Source organism: Cervus elaphus, chromosome 5, assembly GCF_910594005.1.
Source record: "Cervus elaphus chromosome 5, mCerEla1.1, whole genome shotgun sequence".
Classification (NCBI taxonomy): Eukaryota; Metazoa; Chordata; class Mammalia; order Artiodactyla; family Cervidae; genus Cervus; species Cervus elaphus.
The window spans coordinates 90,366,299-90,385,956 of record NC_057819.1 but is presented as its reverse complement, the minus strand read 5'-3'; the positions used below and the strand labels follow the sequence as shown (position 1 = coordinate 90,385,956).

At 39.1% G+C, this 19,658-nt stretch overlaps 1 protein-coding gene across 2 annotated transcripts in view; it reads right to left on the bottom strand.

Moving 5' to 3' along the window:
• Positions 1 to 19,658, bottom strand: part of MYO1D (myosin ID) — a 357,910-nt gene that overhangs the window by 100,023 nt on the left and 238,229 nt on the right. For both annotated transcript variants that reach the window (XM_043903065.1, XM_043903066.1), the window contains exon 21: positions 1,208 to 1,362. In XM_043903065.1, coding sequence (XP_043759000.1) covers positions 1,208 to 1,362 — 155 coding nt within the window. The remainder of the gene's footprint in view (positions 1 to 1,207; positions 1,363 to 19,658) is intronic.

Sequence of the window (19,658 nt, the reverse complement as noted above, 5' to 3'; positions counted from 1 at the left end):
TCAGATTGAGCAAAAATACTTAAATGTCCCAGGCAAAAACTATTTAGTAGTACAAGCATCCAAATGAAAGGTAACAAATTAAAATCCCTTTTGATTATCCATCTTTCGCTACAACTACATATTAAGAGGAAATGGACCTGCTTATTTGAGTTATAGACTTTACTGTAGAGATGACTTCTCCATGTCTTTCTCTTACATTCTAAACTCTTCAGTAGTTCTCTTAGCTTTATTTGGCAGACAGAAGGAAAATTTTCAAAGGCCTATATATTTATTGTTATCTTTTAGTAATTCCTTAGTCAGATTCTTATTTTCCACCAGGTGGCCACTCAACATCATTTCACTTATACCATTTAAAAGCATTGAATTATATAAGATATTGAAAGATCTGTTTTGGTCTAGAATACAGGGTTTAAGAGCATAAAATAAATGACCTCTGCAGCTCACTTCTAAAATTATTCTCCATGCATTTATCAGCAAAAAGGAACACTGTAGAATTATATGTGTGAACATCAGACACTAAATATGCCTTTGTTTAGAGAAAAAACTCCATCTCTAAAACAACTCCAATAAATAACCAGACAAAAATCCTCTACTTAGAGTTATTCACTCACTGAACACCATCACCATCAGGATCTGTTCCCCATTTTTCTTTCTTACATCACTGTCCACTACATAGACATACACAATCACACTAGGCATCATCTAGGTTTACTATGAAGTTCTCTGACAATACCACATTCCCTCATGACTCCATGTTTTTGCAGAGGTAATTGCTTCTTAGAATTCCTTTAGTCTTTGTGGACCCACATGTCATCCTACACCTGCCTTCTAATTTGTTTATATTCATAGCAGATACTTGAACTGATTATCCTCGGGATAAATGAGAAGCTGTGATACTAAGAATGTAAAGTAAGTTTTCTGTCTTTTGGATTTAATTACGCTTGGATTGGCAATGAAGAAATCGCCATTGGGGAAATCTCTCACTGTTGGTTCAGCTGGAGGCTGGAAAAGCAGAGGATCATTCCTAATCTTGAAACTAAGCCGGGACGCTAATTTCGCCTTCTGCGAAACAGATGATTTAAGTTGTCCTTAAGAAGGAAAATAACTCAATATGCTAAAATTGGCATGAAACAAGTTCAGTGGGAATTATGATGAAAGATTTCATCTATTTTAAACTTGCCTTCGTTAAGCAAAAACCAAACTTTACCTCTTGAAATGATTCACCAGGACTCCAACCAGTTCTCCAATTCGACTCTCGTGGGTTGGCTGTTTGCTGAAGAGGCAGACAATTAGGTCTTTGTTGTCTTTTGTATGGAACACTACAAGTTGGTCCTTTCCATTGGAGACGCTCAGACCGGTCAACTGCAAAGAAATAAAGCATGGAAAACTGTTAGGATGGTTCTCAAAATAAGGAATTTAAACAGTTTGTAATGGTTTTACTCAGTAATATTGGTGACATTAATCTTTACCAAGTTTTATGAAACAAGTAGATGGAAGGAAATAATAAAGATAAGAACAAAAATGAATGAAATTAAAACTAGAAAAACAATAGTGTAAAATCAATGAAACAAAGAGTTGGTTCTTTCAAGAGATAGGTGAAATTGCTAAATCTCTAATTTGAAAGAATAAAAGAGAGAAGACCTAATGACCCATATCAGGAATGGAAGAGGGGCTATTACTACAGACCACATAGACATTAAAAGGATAAAAAAGGAATATCTACAGCAACCTTATGCATAAAATTCAACAACTTAGACAGAACCAAACCATTCCTTGCAAGCCACAAACTACCAACACTCACCCAAGAAGAAATAGATAACCTGAAGCTTGCTTTATCTATTACAGAAATTAAATTTGTAGTTAAAAACCTCTCAAAAAAGAAAACTCCAGGCTCAGATGATTGCACTGGTAAACTCTACCAAATATTTAAAGAAGAAATAACAACTATTCCCCATGTCTCTTCTAGAAAATGGAAGAAAAGGAACACTTTATGACTCATTTTATGAGCATTGTCCTGAAACCAAAAATTGACAAAAGCAATACAAGAAAAGAAAACTAAAAACCAGTATCCAATATCCTTCATAAACATGGATTTAATTAGACTGGCTAACAAAATATCAGCAAATCAAATCCCAAACTACATAAGAACAATGCCACATCATGACTAAGCGGAGTTAATCTAAGAAATGCATAGCTGGTTTTGTATTAAAAATATCAATCAATGTAATCCATCATAGCAACAGAATAAAAAAGAAAGCCACATGATTATATCAACTGACGCAGAAAAAGCATTTGACAAAATTCAACATCCATTCATGAAATAAATCTCTCAGCAAAAAGGATTAGAAGAGAATTCAACCTGAAAAATGACATCTACCAAAATGCCACAGCGAACATCATACTAAGTGGTGCAAGACTGAATGCTTTCCCCAAAGATCAGGAGCAGTGTAAGGATTTCTGCTTTTACTGCTGCTGGGCACTTTCATACTGGAAGCCCTAGCCAGTGCATCAAGGCAGGTTTAAATAAATTAAAAGGCATATAAATTAAAATAGAAGAAACAAATGACTTTATTTTCAGATGACATAATCGTCTATGCAGAAAGTCCCAAGGAATTTACAAAATAGCTCTTAGAACTAATATGTGGGTTTGGCAAGGTCACAAATACAAGGGCAACAGATAAAAATATTTCTATACACCAGCAATGAAAAACTGAAAACAGAAATTTAAAACCAAAACCATCCACAACTCCCAAACCAAAAATACTTAGACATAAATCTAACAAAATGTGTGTAGGATCTGTAAGCTGAGAACTATGAAAGGTTGACGAAAGAAGTCAAGCAAAAATGCTGATGACAGGAATAAAAGAAAATCTAAAAACATGGAGGGAAATAATGTGTATATAGGTTGATAAACTCAATATGGTTGAATACTGTCAATTTTCCTCAAATCAATCGGTAGATTTAATGCAATTCCGAACAAAATTCCAGCAGAATTTTTGATAGATATCAACAAGCTGATTCTAAAATATAGATGGAAAGGCAAAGAAACTAGAACAGCAAAAGCAATTTGAAAAAAAAAAAAAAAAAAAAGAACTTACAGTAGCTAATTTTCTTACTACAAAATAAGAGTAATCAAGAAAGGTAATCGTCAAGAAGACTGTCAAAGGAATAAAAACATAGATCAGTGGGAACAGAATGGAGAATTAGATATAATCTACATAAATACAACTGATTGATTCTTCACAAAAGTGCAAAAGCAATTCAATGGAGAAAGGATCATTTGAGCATTTGGGTAACTCAGCATTTCTTGGGATTTGAACACCCACATGCCAAAAGAAATAAACATTGACCTAAATCTCACACTTTATGAAAAAGTAATTCAAAATGGGTCATAGATCTAAATGTAAAACCATAAAACTTTTAGAAGAAAACATAGGAGAAAATCTCTGTGACCTTGGACTAGGTAAAGATTTCTTAGAAATGACACCAAAAGCACAACCCAACAAAGAAAAAAAAATGCATAAAATTTAGAACTCTTCTCTAAAAAAAGACACTGATAGGAGAATGAAAAGAGCATACAGATTGGGGAAAAATATTTGCAGAGACATATCTGACAAAGGACCTATGTCCAGAATAAAGAACTCTTAAAATTCAACAATAAGAGAGCAAACAAATCAACTTAAAATGAGCAAGAGATCTGTAGTCACTTCACCAAAGAGGACCTATGGGTGGCAAATAAGTCCATGCAAAGATGGTCAACATTGCTAGCCATTAGGGAGATGGAAATTAAACTACAACAAGATATCACTACAAGCCTATCAGAATGGCCAAAATCAAAACAAAACAAAGAGGAAGATGAACAACAAAAGTGATAAGACTAAATGCTGGTGAGGCTGTAGAACAATCAGAGGAACTCTCACACATTGTTGGGAGGAATGTAAAACAGTACAGTCAGTGGGAAAACAGACTGGCACAGAGTTACCACATGATCTAGAAATCTCAGTCCCAGGCATTTATCCCAGAGAAATAAAAACTTATGTTCAGACTTCCTTGGTGGCGCAGTGGATAAGAATCTGCCTACCAATACAAGGGACGTGGGTTCGATCCTTGGTCCAGGAAGATCCCACATGCCGCGGAGCAGCTAAGCCTGTGTGCTACAATACCTGAGCTCACGAGGCACACCTACTGAGCCCATGTGCCTAAAGCCCATGCTCCACAACAGGAGAAGCCACTGCGATGAGAAGCCCACGTACGGCAAGGAAGAGTAACCCCTGCTCACTGCAACTAGAGAAAGCCTGCCCAAAAAGCAACGAAGACCTAGTGCAGCCAAAAAAAAAAAGCACAATTTATGTTCACAAAAAACTTACACACGAGTGTTTGCATGTGTGCGTGCTCAGTCGCTTCAGTAGTGTCCAACTCTGTGCCACGCTATGGACTACAGCCTGCCAGGCTCCTCTGTGCATGGGATTATCCAGGCAAGAATACTGGAGTGGGTTGCCATGCCCTCCTCCAGGGGATCTTCCCAACCCAGGTGTCGAACCTGCGCTGCCTGCATCTCCTGCCCTGCAGGAAGATTCTTTACCTACTGAGTCACCTGGTCTCAGTCATGAGTGTTTAAAGCAGTTGTATTCCTAAGTGCCCCCAACTGGAAACAACCAGAATATCCATCAACAGGTGATACATCTATATGATGGAATGCTATTCAGCGATAAAAAGGAATGAGCTAATAATACAAATCATGAATATGCAACACCAGGGCTTGCTTTCAAAGGCATCTGCTGAGAGAAGAGAAAGCAGCCAGTCTCAAAGGTTACATTACTGTATGAATCCATTTATGAGATATTCTGGAATAGAGCTGTCAGGGTTTGGAGTCAGGCGGAGTCTGACACAAGGAGTTTTGGGGGGTAATGGGATGACTGCGTATCTTCATTGCGGTGGTATGCCAGAAATCTATGCATGTATGAAGACCCATAGACCTGTATACCATCACCACCACCAAACTTTATTTATTATATGCAAATTTACGAGATATAGCTCCTTGGTTGTTTTGATCACTAGATCCACTTTGGTCAATAAAGCAGGTACCTGAGTGACCTCTTGCTCTGGGGTTTGTTCTCTGATTGCAGAAAACACCAAAGTGCCACCTCCTGGCCACCACAGGCGCTGTTAGCTGGTCTGGCAATCAACATTGACAAGATATCCACTGGGGGCAATGCAGAGTGCCAGCCTGGGGTGGGGATGGAAGTACCGAAGATGGAGAAGGTATACTCTTCTCTTCTACGGGGATTCGTGACCCAGTTGGATGAGTGGAAGAGACAAATACCCAACAGCTGAAGAACTTTTAACAGTTCATGCATTTGGAAGACCATTTAGTCTCATGCCCATATTCTACAGATAAGAAAACTGAGGCTTGACGTGAGCTGATTTGCAGACCTTGAAACTGGAACACAAGCTTGCAGACTGACCCAGATCCATGTTCTTTCTATCACAGTAGACTTTTCCAAATATCATGTACAAATGAACATAAGCTGTAAAAATAAGTATCCCTAATGTCATGGAAATAAACTTTCAGGGAAGGTGAGTTTTTAGGTTGATTTTAAAGAATGCTGGGGATAGTGCTCAAGGGAGAGAAGGGAAAATATTCATGGAATTGGAAATCATTTCACAAACCTACAAAGATCATGGGCTTTAAACAAAAATATTTATTTTTAATTGATTGATGATTGGTTTACAATACTGGTTTGATTTCTGTCACACATCAACATGAATTAACCGTAGGTGTACCTATGTCTCCTCCCTCTTGGATCACTGGCTTTTTAAGGCCCATGTAAGAGAATATATAAATCTTTCTCTCACTTAGATGTATCTCATCCAGATGATTTTTTGTTTAGTGTACACTTTTTTTTTAAATAAACTAATTTTATTTTGTTAACTTATTGGCTGCACTACACGGCATGTGGGATCTTAGTTTTTTGACCACGGGTTGAACATGCCCTCTGTCCTGCATGGAAGCATAGAGGTTTAACCCACTGGACCACAGGGAAGCCCCTACATTGGCTTTTTAAAAAGTTCTTTAAAAAAATATTTTATTGAAGGATAATTGATTTACAGTGTAGTGTTAATTTCTGCTGTGCAGCAAAGCGACTCAGTTATACATGGGCTTCCCTTGTGGCTCGGCTGGTAAAGAATCCGCCTGCAATACGGGAGACCTGGGTTCGATCCCTGGGTTGGGAAGATCCCCTGGAGAAGGGGAAGGCTACCCACTCCAGTATTTTGGCCTGGAGAATTCCATACACTGTATAGTCCATGGGGCTGCAAAGAGTCAGACATGACTGAGTGACTTTCACTTTCTTTGTTATACATACATATATATATATCTATACATGCATATATACATATCTATTTTTTCATTTCTTTTCCATTAAGGTTTTTCACAGGATATTGAATAAAGTTCCTTGTGCTATACAGGAGGAGCTTGCTGTTTACCCATCCTATACATACTACTTTGCATCTGCTAATCCCAAACTCCCAATTCTTCCCTTCCCCACCCCCAGATGATTTTTATATGACTAAATTAAAAACATCATTTTCATTAAAAAAACATGCTGTGTCTACGATGCTTCACTCTCCTTTGATTATTTTATATGCAAAATGCAAACTTGAATTGATGAAGCACTTCACAGGAGAGCTTGATTAAAGCCTAATAAAATGATAATTCTAATAGCACTAACTTTGCCGGCACATCCCAGCAACATTAGCTGAGGGGTTCGGGGAAAGGGACCGATGCAGCTGTGAATGCTGAAACCATCCAGGGAGAGGATCCCTTCTGCATGCTGTCTAGGTCAGAGCAGAGGCCTTTCTGATGGTTTTCTGAGCCACCTTCCCACCTCAGGGGGTAGGTTTCCCTTCCTGCCCGGGTGACTTCACCTGGCATAGGAATTCCTCACGTGTGTGTTCAGGGCTTACGGGCGTACCAGAATCCCAGCAGAAAATAGGGCAAACAGCACCTACTTTCCTATGCTGCACAAATAATGAAAGGTTAAGTCCCCGTTGTCACCCCACAAGACAAATAGCATCTAGGATGTCTCTTTTGCTCTGGGAGACAGGATGGTAGGTGGGGGAAAGCAGCGGAGTAAAGAATTACCTGGGTGGCATCTCCATTTAGCCACATGAGCTTGAGAAAACCATTTAATTTGGAGGGCAACTCTTTCCTTTTCTGCAAAATAAGGATTCTACTAGATGCTCTATCTGCCTCATAAGTTTGTAGTAAGGACCGAATAGTAGCAACTCTGGATGCAAAAAAGATGAATAAACAAAACTCCTCTGCCTTCGAGGGTCTTAACACTCTAAGAGAAGATATGCCAGCCAAATCTGAAAAACTACAGAAGTACCACACCAAGGGAAGGTATTGCATGCAATTACATCAGTTAGAGAAGGGATCTTACCTTAGAGATCTCTGGGCACCCAAAACACACAAATAAGTTCTCTAAACAAAAGTGAAACTCCTTATCAAGGCTTCCCCTACTAGCTGCCTTCTATTTCTCATAATCCAGGAGATCTCTATGCTGTGATAAATCTAAGCCTTCCTCCTCTTTGGTTTTAAAGGTTTGAGCAGGGCAGATACAATCTCTGATGGTCATCTAACTCAATTCTCCCAGACTCTCTTCCGTATGGATAATCAAACAGTGAACACAACCAGATAAGCAAAAAGAATGTGTAACTTTCCAATCATTAGTAAAAACAGAATCAATAAAACTTGAACAACAACAACTAGATAAGAAGAAGGAAATAGCAGGGAAGTATTAAAAGTGGAAAGCGCGTGGATAACACAAATTAAAAAACCAAAATACTGTCATTTTCTGTAAGAAATGGGATATAACTCCTTTACTGGATGAAGATGGCTCACAGATTAGGTCAAAAACAAAATTTATACTCCATTTATAATGGAGTATAGATGTTTAGATGCATCTAAAACATAAAGACACAGAAAGACAAATGAAAGTATGGACAGAGATGTGCCAGGAAGAAAGTGAGGATGGGAATAGGAATAACAGGCAAAGCAACATCCAAGGCAAAAACCACAAAACTTGTTTCTTTTATGTTGACAAAAATATAACAAAAAATGAAAGCCATCGTCTTCATGCAACTGAATAAAATGGTACTGAAACGAAGCAAAAACTGTTCTCATACAAAAGAAATGGATTGAATCGTGATGTTAGTGGGTGACCCAGTGCTGGGCAGTTCAAGTAGTCAAAAAGCAAATGAGTATGGAGACTGACTGAATAATCAACAGATTTGCTTTTGTAGTTACATGAAAATCTTATACACATTTATTGTGGTCCCCAGAGCATTTAGACAGGGAGGCCTGGCGTGCTGCAGTCCATGGGGTCGCAAAGAGTCAGATACGACTAAGCGACTGAACTGAACATGTATTGGGCCAAAAATAACATTCCTCTTAACAGTTACAAAAAGTAGGATATGCACTGACCCTAATCACAGTGAGGTAAAACTAGAAAATCATATAAAGGTTAACAGTAAAACAACCTTATTGTTGAGAATTATTTTTTTAAAAGTATCTCTTTTGGGTGGATTAAAGAGATGATAATTGCAGTTACAAACAATAAAGAAGTTAATGAGAAACAGAATTTTATATTAGTATTAATGGATGCACTCAAAGCTACATTCAAAAGAAAACACATTGCCTTAAATACTTTTGTTATTAAACAAGAAAAAGGAAGTAAATTAAATGCCAAAGTGAAAGTAGTGAAAGTGTTAGTAGCTCTGTTGTGTCCGACTCTTTCTTTGTGACTACGTGTCCATGGAATTCTCCAGACAAGAATACTGGAGTGGGATGCCATTCCCTTCTCCAGAGGATCTTCCGGATCCAGGGCTGGAACCCAGGTCTCCTGCACTGCAGGCAGATTCTTTACCGACTGATCTATCAGGGAAGCCCAAATTAAATACCAAAAATCTAGATAAAGGACTGAAAAAAACCAATCAAAGTAAAAATTAGTGAAGATAAAAGTGGAAATTGATGCATGAGAAAAACAATACAGATGATAAACCCAAGAGTTGGTTCTTTGAACAGACCACTAAACAACCAAACCCATGACAAGGTCTAGTCAGGAATAAAACAAGGCAAAAACACAAATATCTAACATGAGGAAGGAGAAAGGGATTTAAGAAAGGATGTGTTGTTTTTAGAAATTATGAGAATGACATTTATAATTTTCTGTTAATAAATTAAGTAGTTTGTGAAATGCATGCTTTTATAGGAAAATATAAATTACAAAAATTGACTCAAAGAAAGGTGAAATAATCAGAATCAATTCATAACTAGGGAAAAATTTTTTATGTTGTCATGAAAACATTCTCCTAAACATTATTGGGCACAGATGATGGTACAAGCAAACCAAGCCCCAGGTAATTCCTATGCTATGGAAAATCCTCTAGAACAGAAATGGACAGACACCATCCCGACTCATTTTACTTAATCCTGGTAGCAAAACTTGATGAAGATAGCTTTCATAGACACACCCCCAGAGACCAATCTCATAAGGACAGATGCAAATATCTGAAAGAATTAACAAACTGATTTCAGCAGGATAATACACCATGACCAAAAGGGCATATAGCCCACAAGTGTAAGGATGGTTCACCAATAAAAAATGCATCCACACCGCTCAGCTTATTCATAGGTCACATTTATGTGTTAGCTGTGTGCTTTTCCCACTAGGATTATCTCCTTGCCTGACAGCTTTTACTTTAGGCAAGTATGAAGTTTTGTCCTTCTATTGTTTTTTTTTCTTCTATTTTTATTTTACAATATTCCTTGATAGATAAAACAGTATTTCTCTCCACAGTATGCTGGTAAATACTCGAATGTATTTAAAATAAATTAAAAAAAAAGAACAAATTGCTCTGAAGGTAAATCAGAGGCTTCAGAGGAAGAAGAGAGGAACAAAACCCTTCTTGCCCAGCACCTTGTCTTTCAAATCAACTATAAGACAATTTAAAAAAATAAATAAAAATACAATATATGCACCAAAAAAATAAAGTAATAAATTATATAGTGAAAAAAACACAACTTTTTGTTTTGTATTGGGATATGGCCAATTAACAAACAATGTTGTGACAGTTTGAGGTGAACTGCGAAGGAACTCAGCCATACATATAGATGTATCTATTCTCGGCTAAACTCCCCTCCCATCCGGGCTGCCACATAACATCGACCAGAGTTCCCTGTACTATACAGTAGGTCCTTGTTGGTTATCCATTTTAAAAATAGCAGTGTGTACATGTCGATCCCAAGCTCCCTAACTATCCCTTCCCCCCATCCTTCCCCATCCCTGCAACCACAAGTTCAGTTCTCTAAGTCTGTAAATCTCTTTTTGTGTTGTAAGTTCATTTGTATCATTTCTTTTTTAGATTCCACATATAAGCCATGTCATTGGATATTTCTGCTTCACTGCCTGACTTACTGTACTTATTATCATATCATCACTACAATATTAGTTTAAAAAAATACTTATTTATTCATTTGGCTGCATTGGGTCTTAGTTGTAGCATGTGGGACCTTACTTCCCCTGCCAGGGATTGAACCTTTGTTTCTGCATTGGAAGGTGGATTCTTAACTACTGGACCACCAGGGAAGTCCCACTACAATATTAGTTTTAAGTTTTTTTCTAACCAACGGTAATCTTTGGCAGCAGAGCATTGTGGATAAAGGAGAGAATATACTTCCTCCCTTGTACTCAGCTGGTAAAGAATCTCCTGCAATGCAGGAGGCCCTGGTTCAATTACTGGGTTGGGAAGATCAGATGGAGAAGGGATAGGCTACCCACTCCAGTATTCTTGGGCTTCCCTGATGGCTCAGATGGTAAAGAATCCGCCTGCAATGCAGGAGACCTGGGTTTGATCCCTGGGTTGGGAAGATCTCCTGGAGAAGGAATGGCAACCCACTCCAGTATTCTGGACTGGAGAATTCATGGACTATACAGTCCATGGGGTTGCAGAGTTGGACATGACTGAGCGACTTTCACTTTCACTTGTAGGAAAGCATTATCAGGCTAAAACCAAGCATGATGACCAAGCCTAGAGACCTTGGCTGGATCTTAAACACAATTTTTAAATGACAGAGGCTATATTAATAGATATTGTCTATTTTTTACTACTTTTATAAACAACAGGTAAGAAAAGAATTAACTGGAAATTAAAACATATGACCCTATTCACACCAAAATACTCCATACATCTTGACCCATCAGTCAAATTCTATTTTTAAAAATTGAGGTTTTTACACTAAAATTAGGAGCAGTAAAATTCACGGACGTTTAAGTGTTTAGGTAGATGATTTTTGACATCCAAATCAAAAGACAGAATATTTCCATCATGACAGAGAGCTTCCTCTGAATGTTCTTTTTTAATACTCAGTTCTATATTTGTAAGTCAAATTGACTTACTTAGCTTTTGAGAGCTAAAAAGATTAGCTCATTACTTAGACCTAGAAAGCCAGAGGGCCACCGTACTGAGAACAAACCCACAAAATACAGAACTTCCCCTTCATCTTTTCTCTGTTTTCATTAATTGTACCATCAGAATTGTGAGAATTTTATAAAGAAAATACTTAATCTTTGAAGGTGACAAACCAGACAAATGATATAATGGTAACTTTAAAGGAACTAATTAAAATACAATAATAGAATATAGGTTTATTCAAATTGCTTGAAATAGGTGGTTTGGAATTTAAACTATATTTGGGCCTACATATTCTACTTAATGGGCTTCCCAGGTGGTTCAGTGGTAAAGAATTCATCTCCAATGCAAGAGACGTGGGTCCAATTCCTTTGTCAGGAAGATACACTGGAGAAGGAAATGGCAACCCACACCAGTAGTCTTACTTGGAAAATCCCATGGACAGAGGAGCCTGGCAGGCTACAGTCTATGGAGTCACAAAGAGTTGGACACTACTTCGTGACTAAACAACCATATTCTACTTATTTAGTAAGATTCCTTGCAACAGAATTTGACTTGTTTTCTTTTAATAGACTGATAATCTTTGGTTTCCAATCTCCAGTTTTCAATAATTTAAAAAATTATGTTGAGGCTATAAACCCATAGTTGTTGGATTAGGTTCAGCCTCGCTTTGTAGGATAAGAGCAGGAACGGGGTTAATATAATCTCCCAAAGTCCACTGTAACCACATATCATCTTGTTATCTTTTTTTCTTTAAACATATATCCACCCTGTTAAAAATTCTTGTCCCATATAGGTCATCACAGAGTACTGGAATGAGTTTCCTGTGCTATACTGTAGGTCTCTATTTTACACATGGAAGTGCATATATGTTAATCCCAGTCTCCCAGTTTATCCCTCCCCACCCCATCCCCTGGTAACCATGTTTGCTTTCTACATCTGTGACTGTTTCTGTTCTGTAGATAATAAGTTCATTTCTACCATTTTTAAGATTCCATATATAAGGAACAGCACATGATATTTGCTTTTCTCTCTCTGACTTCACTCAGTATGACAATCTCTAGGTCTATCTATGTTGCTGCAAATGATATTATTTCATTCTGTTTTAGGCTGTGTAGTAGTAGTATTCCATTGTCTACATGTACCACATCTTTATCCATTCACCTGTCAGTGGACATTTAGGGTGCTTCCATGTCTTGGCTATTGTAAACAGTGGTACAGTGAACACTGGGATGCATGGACCGTTCTAAATTATGCTTGCTGTCTCTCTTGCTTCATAGTCCATCTTTATCTTCCTTTCTGTAGCTGTATGTGTGCGTACAAGCTTTGTCACTGAAAACTGTGGGTCCTCAAAATGCAGGCTATAAATACCAGAATCCTAAACAATAATTTCAAGAAGCTGAAGACTTCTGGAGACTGTGGGAATCATGAGAAAGGCTCTGACATTTTATGACAAAATTTCTGATAATGGAATGGACCATAAGCACCTGAGCTCTTGTGACTTTGAAACGAATTAATCTTTTTTAAAAAACAATATTCTTCCTTTTCTATCCCATTAAATATAATCTGCCATTCATCTTTTTAACATTTATGATTCTAAAACATATCTCAAATTTCACAAAACTTGGCGTTTGCTAAATGTCAACCCTCTAAATATGCATTTATTTGAAAAAAAGTTAATCTTTTAAGTGGTGACCAACTCCTTTAAAAACCATCCTGGTCTGACCAGGGAGGAGAATGCACTAGTTTTCACTCTGGGACCTTCTCTTCCAGACTCACTCCTGGAAAGCAGCTACTCCAAATCTTTTTGAGTGGGGCTATCTCTTCTCTTCTGTCGTTAGTGCTCTCTACATATACCTCTAAGGGACTTGGTTAACCTGGGGTCCTCTCACCCCCATCAGGGATGTGATTAACACAAAGAGCTTTCATAAAATTGTGCTGGTCATTTCATTGCTTCAGGTATTTGCTGTGTTGTGATATACACATTTGGCCTTGGGGACTTAACTATTCTCTACTTCAGTTCTTTGGTTTGACTGCAGAGTTATAATATTTATGCTCTTTTGATCTCAATTAACAAATTGATTTGGCTGCTCAATGATGGAGAACATTCTGTTCATTCTGTTTTCCGTTCAGAGGCTTGGGAGACAGATGCTCTGGCTTCTTGCAGGATGCCTGGGGACTTTATTTCTTGCTTTGTGTCTCTGCTCTGTTTCTCCCAGTTTTCCTTTTTTCTCTCCCTTTCCCTCTTTGTTTCCCTCTTCCTTCCTTCCTTTCTTTCTCCTCTCTTCCCTCTCTCCTTTGCCCAACTAGCTATAAATTAGAAATCTTAATGATACTGATTTGTCATGGAAATAATGTACTATTTGGGATAAATAAGAGTTTATCACCTTATGAAAGTGTTAGTCGCTCAGTCATGTCCGATTCTTTGCAACCCCAGGGACTGTAGCCCGCCAGGCTGCTCTGTCCATGGGATTCTCCAGGCAAGAATACTGGAGTGGGTTTTGCCATTTTCTCCTCCAGGGGATCTTCCCGACCCAGGGATTGAACCTGGGTCTCTCGCACTGCAGGCAGATTTTTCACCGTCTGAGTCACCAGGGAAGCTCATCTTATTCCTCAATGAACAACCATCATTTGGGGCAACAAAGTGCTTGTGCTTTGAGTCATTTTGTAGGCGGGCTGACTATCCCAAGGTCACTATGCTGTGAGGTCAGGTGCTGACCCTCTAGTCAGCAGCTCTGGGATGAGCCATCCCAGCCTCAGCGCCAGATGAGTAAGCCTATGAAGGTCCCAAAGATCCTCAATCATTGGGTAACTCCCAGCTTTTGTGTCTTCCCAACTAAAGCCTTGGATATTGTGAAGCAAAGGTAAACTGGCCCCATGGTGCCCTTTTCAAATTCTGGATGCATGGAATCCATGATCATAATAAAATGGTCACATGCTACTAGATTTAAAATAGACAACCAACAAGGACGGACTGTATAGCACAGGGAACTTGGGTCAATATTCTACAGTAATCTAAGTGGGAAAAGAATCTGAAAAGGAAGGATACTTATATGGGCATAACTGAATCACTCTGTTGTACACCTGTAACTAACGCATCGCTGTTAGTTGACTATACTCCAATATAAAATAAAAGTTTGAAAAATAATTAAATGGTCATTTCTTTTTTTTTTTCTTTTTTACTCCACTAAGTCTAGGGTGGAAGGTAGCATCCAAGCAACAGTTGACTGAAATCCAAATTTGGAAGCTGTGATGTGCTCCTGCAGCAGAATCCTAAAACAGTTGGCCCTGGCTTTGGGAAGTGGGTGGTAGCTGGAAGAGCCTGGAGGAGCCTGCTGGTGGAATCACGATGGGCTTTAAGGAGGTGGTCACGAGGGCCTGAAGGGAAGCAAGGAAAATATGATCTCAAGCACGAGGCAAGGAGACTTTTATCATGAAGTGGTAGAAAACTTGATAACCCTGTTGCCTATGGGAAGGTAGAGAACAGAAGATGTACCTAACAAACTGATGGTCAAGATAAGGATTTCTAGACAGGATGCTGGACGTGCCACCTGGCTGCCTCTGAAAACACGTGAGAGGAGAAGCACGATCTTAATACAGAGCTGCTTGGCTCTCATGCAAAATTTAGAAGAAATATAAAGGAGCGTGCACTTGCTGGGTTTGAAAATAAAACTGTTTCTTATTCTCAGCTTCTCCAGATGGCAAATGATTCTCAAATTAAGAAATGGTTTCAGGGCAATGATCAGATCCAGAATGGGACTGTAAAAATCCTTTGTCAAAACCTCAGAAATATCTAAGGCGGTGCTTCATAGAAATCTCCAGGCAGATGAAAGGCTCTAAAGATCTTCAGGGCATGCCTCACAAATTTTCTCACAATGAGGCTCTGAAAAGTCTTAGGGGTCTTGTCCCACGGTAGCTCATAAGCAACCCAAGAACAGGAGAGCTTATCCTGCAGAGATTTGTGGGCACGGTTTTAGTGGATTATAAATTTTTAAAAAATTAGCTATTTATTTTTGGCCATGCCGGGTCTTTGTTGATGTGTACAAGCTTTCTCTGGTTGTGGTGAACAGAGGCTACTCTCTAGTTGTGATGCCTGGGCTTCTCACTGTGGTGCCTTCTCTAGTGGAGTGCGCATTCTAGAACACAGGCTCAGTAGTTGCAGCACACGGGTTTAACTGCCCCCGGTATGTGGGATCTACCAGACCCAGGGATGGAACCCGAGTCTCCTGCATTGCAGGCAGATTCTTTACCATCTGCGCCACCAGGAGGTATAACCATAAGAAAAAGTAGCTGGTTGTTAAGTTTGGGGCAAATTGTTATGCAGCAATAGTGACCTGAAATCAGAGAAATCTTAATTTTGTAAACGTATCATGGAAAGAATGCAGAGTTCAGGATAACTAAGATTATACTCCTTTACAGAAAATATTACTTTCAACAAATTAAAAAAATTTTTTTTACCATGTTGGAAGAACATGTAAGAACAGTCTTTCTTAGGATGTTTTCTAGCTTCATTAAACATTATAAAATTATTCTTTTACTTTCTTAAGGATTCAGAGTTGTTACAGTGAGCATTAATTAGTAAATGTGCTTTAAAACATAAATCTTCAAGGCCACTGGCATTCCTGTGACCACACCCCTGGACCACATGCTCCCAAAATCATATCAGTGTGTGTAAATAAAGTACATGATGTTCTATTGGTGAAATAAAGCCTTTTCTACAAAATACAGGCTGTAAGCAGTACCAAAAAAATTGTCTTCAAGCCAGTTTAATCAACTTCAGGCATAAGCACCTAATTATAAGCCTAGTACTACTGATCAATATTATTCAGGCCAACGAAAATAATTGTAATCAACCGACTAAAGGGTTGAGTTTCTATTATTGATTGACAAGGCCCTTCAACCCTTGATTTGAGCTGCTTGATGAAGGCAACTGAGCAAAACTCTTTAATAAATTTCCAATACCGATCCACCTAACTGCACTGAATATTAATAACATCTCCATATCAACTCCAAGTTTTTCCAAATATTCCTCATTCAGACAGGGAATTAAGGGCATCACCAAGAAGAAAAAGTGCAACCTAGACAGAATGTTTTCATCACAAATGAACTTCATACTTTATGATACAAATTAATTTACAGCAAGTTACCAAGGAACCTGGGCCTGCTATAGCCTCTTTTATTAATTTAAATGCTTGAGTCATTTTTTCCTTTAGGTGCAAGTATCTCATTTGTGGCATGCAAGTTTGACTTTTTCTTATTTATTTATTTGGCTGCACGGGGTCTTAGCTGTGGCATTTGGGATCTAGTTTCCTGACTAGGAATTGAACCCTGGGCCCCCTGCACTGGGAGTGCAGAGTCTCAGCCATTGGCCCACCAGGGAAGTCGCAAGGCTTTTTCATATGTAGATTAAGTTTGTCAAATTCCTTATTGGAAATGGGGTTAGAACCTACCAATATCAGCCAAATGGCTGGGTATCAGCCAAATGGCTAATTGTTTCCTTTTGGCTAAAATCTCAGACCTATTGGAGGTCTCTCTCCTCAACTCTCTGGCAGTTTGAGTTCCTGGGTTTTTCTTGCAGCTTAGGACTCAGTAGTGTTGTGAAAAATTGAATTTTAATTCCAAAAAGGCTGCTCTGAGGAGACAGCTCAAGAAATCACTCCAACAAGTTTTTAGTACCAAGCCATCTAGTGGAACTGAATTAAATCTCCTCTGAGTCCTCCTGTACTTTCAGTTTTCATGTACTGCAACCATCAATATGACTGCCTGTGAGAGACTGACTCCCTTTTAGTTACTACTTCAGATTTATTGTTGTGGGCTTGGGGACCAGATAATCATATTCATCACAAGGGTGCATGATGCAAGATAAATGGCCCAAGAGGGCCCTCCTTTAGAAAGAGCGTGCGAAATTTAGTGCTCAAACTCCATCATATTTATTTTGACTATTCAGGAGTTGTTAAAATTTCTCCACTTGTATTCTGTCTATTCCCTCTGGTCCATTTAGGCTGATGCTCTCAAACGTGACTGCACGTGAGAATCACTGGGGACACTCTGGTTTATTTGGGCTTGGAAAGGGCTGGGCATCCATAGTTTTTAAAACCTCCCCAAGGGATTCTAATTGCACACAACCATTGATTTAGGTAAAACTGTTAAGTAACTTCATCTTAGACAAATTATTATTTTACAAAGCTACTTGTTTTACTAATTGAATCAAGTTTTACATGATTTTGAATTTATTTTTTTCTCTCTTAAACCACTAACTAAGTTACTTTCCTCACTGGTCTTTTCTTTGAATTAAAATAATTTTAATTAAATGAATAATTAATTAAAATAACTCCAGGCAAGGGAAGAGGTCCAGGTTTTCTATGAGACCTTTGCCGATGGAAGTTGGGGGTGGGGGAGCGGCTGCAACCCTCCTGGGTGTTTTTCTCAAGAACATTGATTGTCAAAAAGGTTTCTGTTTGGCTAGGCTGCCCTCTTCCTGTTACTTTGGCACAAGAGAACTTTTTGTCTGTGCCCATCTGGGAAGGGGCTTCTCCAGTAACGGATGTACAGAGACCAAGAGAAATCCCAAGGAACCCACTGCCATGCGGCTTCTCAAGTCTTAAGGGCTCCAGTTAGTCCACTTTCTCTCCATCTTCCAGAGTCTTCTTAACGTTTGTTTTATAATATGATGTTTATGGTTTTCAACAGTATTTAGTGAGGAGGATGAGGAGAAATGCATCTATTCTATCTTGTCCAGAACTGGAAGTTCCAACTTGCTATTCTAGATCATGCACACAAATAGATTAGAAGACGTAGCTTCCTCCTTAGGGAGTTTACAGTGCAGCTGAGCAGCCAGGAGGGATTCGCTGCAGGAGAGGACAACCTGGGTCTAGTGGGAGAACAGGCTGCTAGTTTCCCTCTCTTTAAGACTAAAAATTCTCAGATGTGAATGTGAAACTTAGACCTTTCCTGGAGCGCCAGGTGGGTCCTCGGCCCATGTGGGGAAAAGTCAGATAAGGGTTCCTTGGGGACCACTCATTTGACCTAGCCAAGATGAACTTCATTACCTTACCTTAATTTATTCTTCTTGGGGCCCTATTTCAATCCAATATCACCAGTAGTACCATGTCCCAAGCCCCCTAAAATATTTACTGGAATGGTATTTATTTCATCAGCCTCTCTCCAGTTCATCCACACTTTGTCAGTGCTGTCAGGATTAGCTTCCTAAAAACCAAACCTCATCTTGTCTCCTAAACTTGTCGCTCTGCATTGCCAAAAGCAGCTGTTCACACATCCCTTTGTGCACTTAGTCACTCGGTCGTGTCCAACTCTTTGTGACCCCATGGACTGTAGCTGCCAGGCTCCTCTGTCCATGGGGATTCTCCTGGCAAGAATACTGGAGTGGGTTGCCATGCCCTCCTCCAGGGGATCTTTCCAAGCCAGGGCTCAAACCCAGGTCTCCCGCGTTACAGGCAGATTCTTTACCATCTGAGCCACCAGGGAAGCCCAAGAATACTGGAGTGGGTAGCCTATCCTTCTCCAGGAGATCTTCCCGACCCAGGAATCAAACCGGGGTCTCCTGCATTGCAGGGGGATTCTTTACCAACTGACCTAAAAAGCCACATACAGAAAAATGCACAAGTGTTTGCACTTATGAACCCCTGCAACGCTTCCTTGTCTGAGGAACCATGTCTGCCCCTTCTCCACACTTTCTCAGCAATTCACACTTCTCTGTTTTAGCATGTAATGAGCTGTCCTGGGATGATGTCTGTATATATTCGCCTCACCCACCAAACAATGAGCAGAGACTCTGTCTTCTTCCTCTTTATTTCCAGTACCTAGCACGGTGCCACAGCACCATGGTAGACCTCGAACAATCACAATGTATTGAATGTGTGGAGGACAGTGAATAAAAGGTAGAGATGAGGTCGAAGGGTTTATCCAGCCATATCATCTCCATCCCTAGCACATTGTATAGATGTCTTTATTTAGATATAATCTCAATAAAAGAAAAATCTTCCCTGTGTCTGCTATATCAGAAAATCAGATTCTCCCTGCAGTGCATTAGAACTTCACTATAATGATTCAGTGTAAAGAACCTTAGCTCTGAACCTCAACCAGTAACAAAGAAACAAGCTCATTTATTTAATACCTAAGAGTTCAGGACCAGGGTAGGATTGTCTACCAGTGATATGTGACAA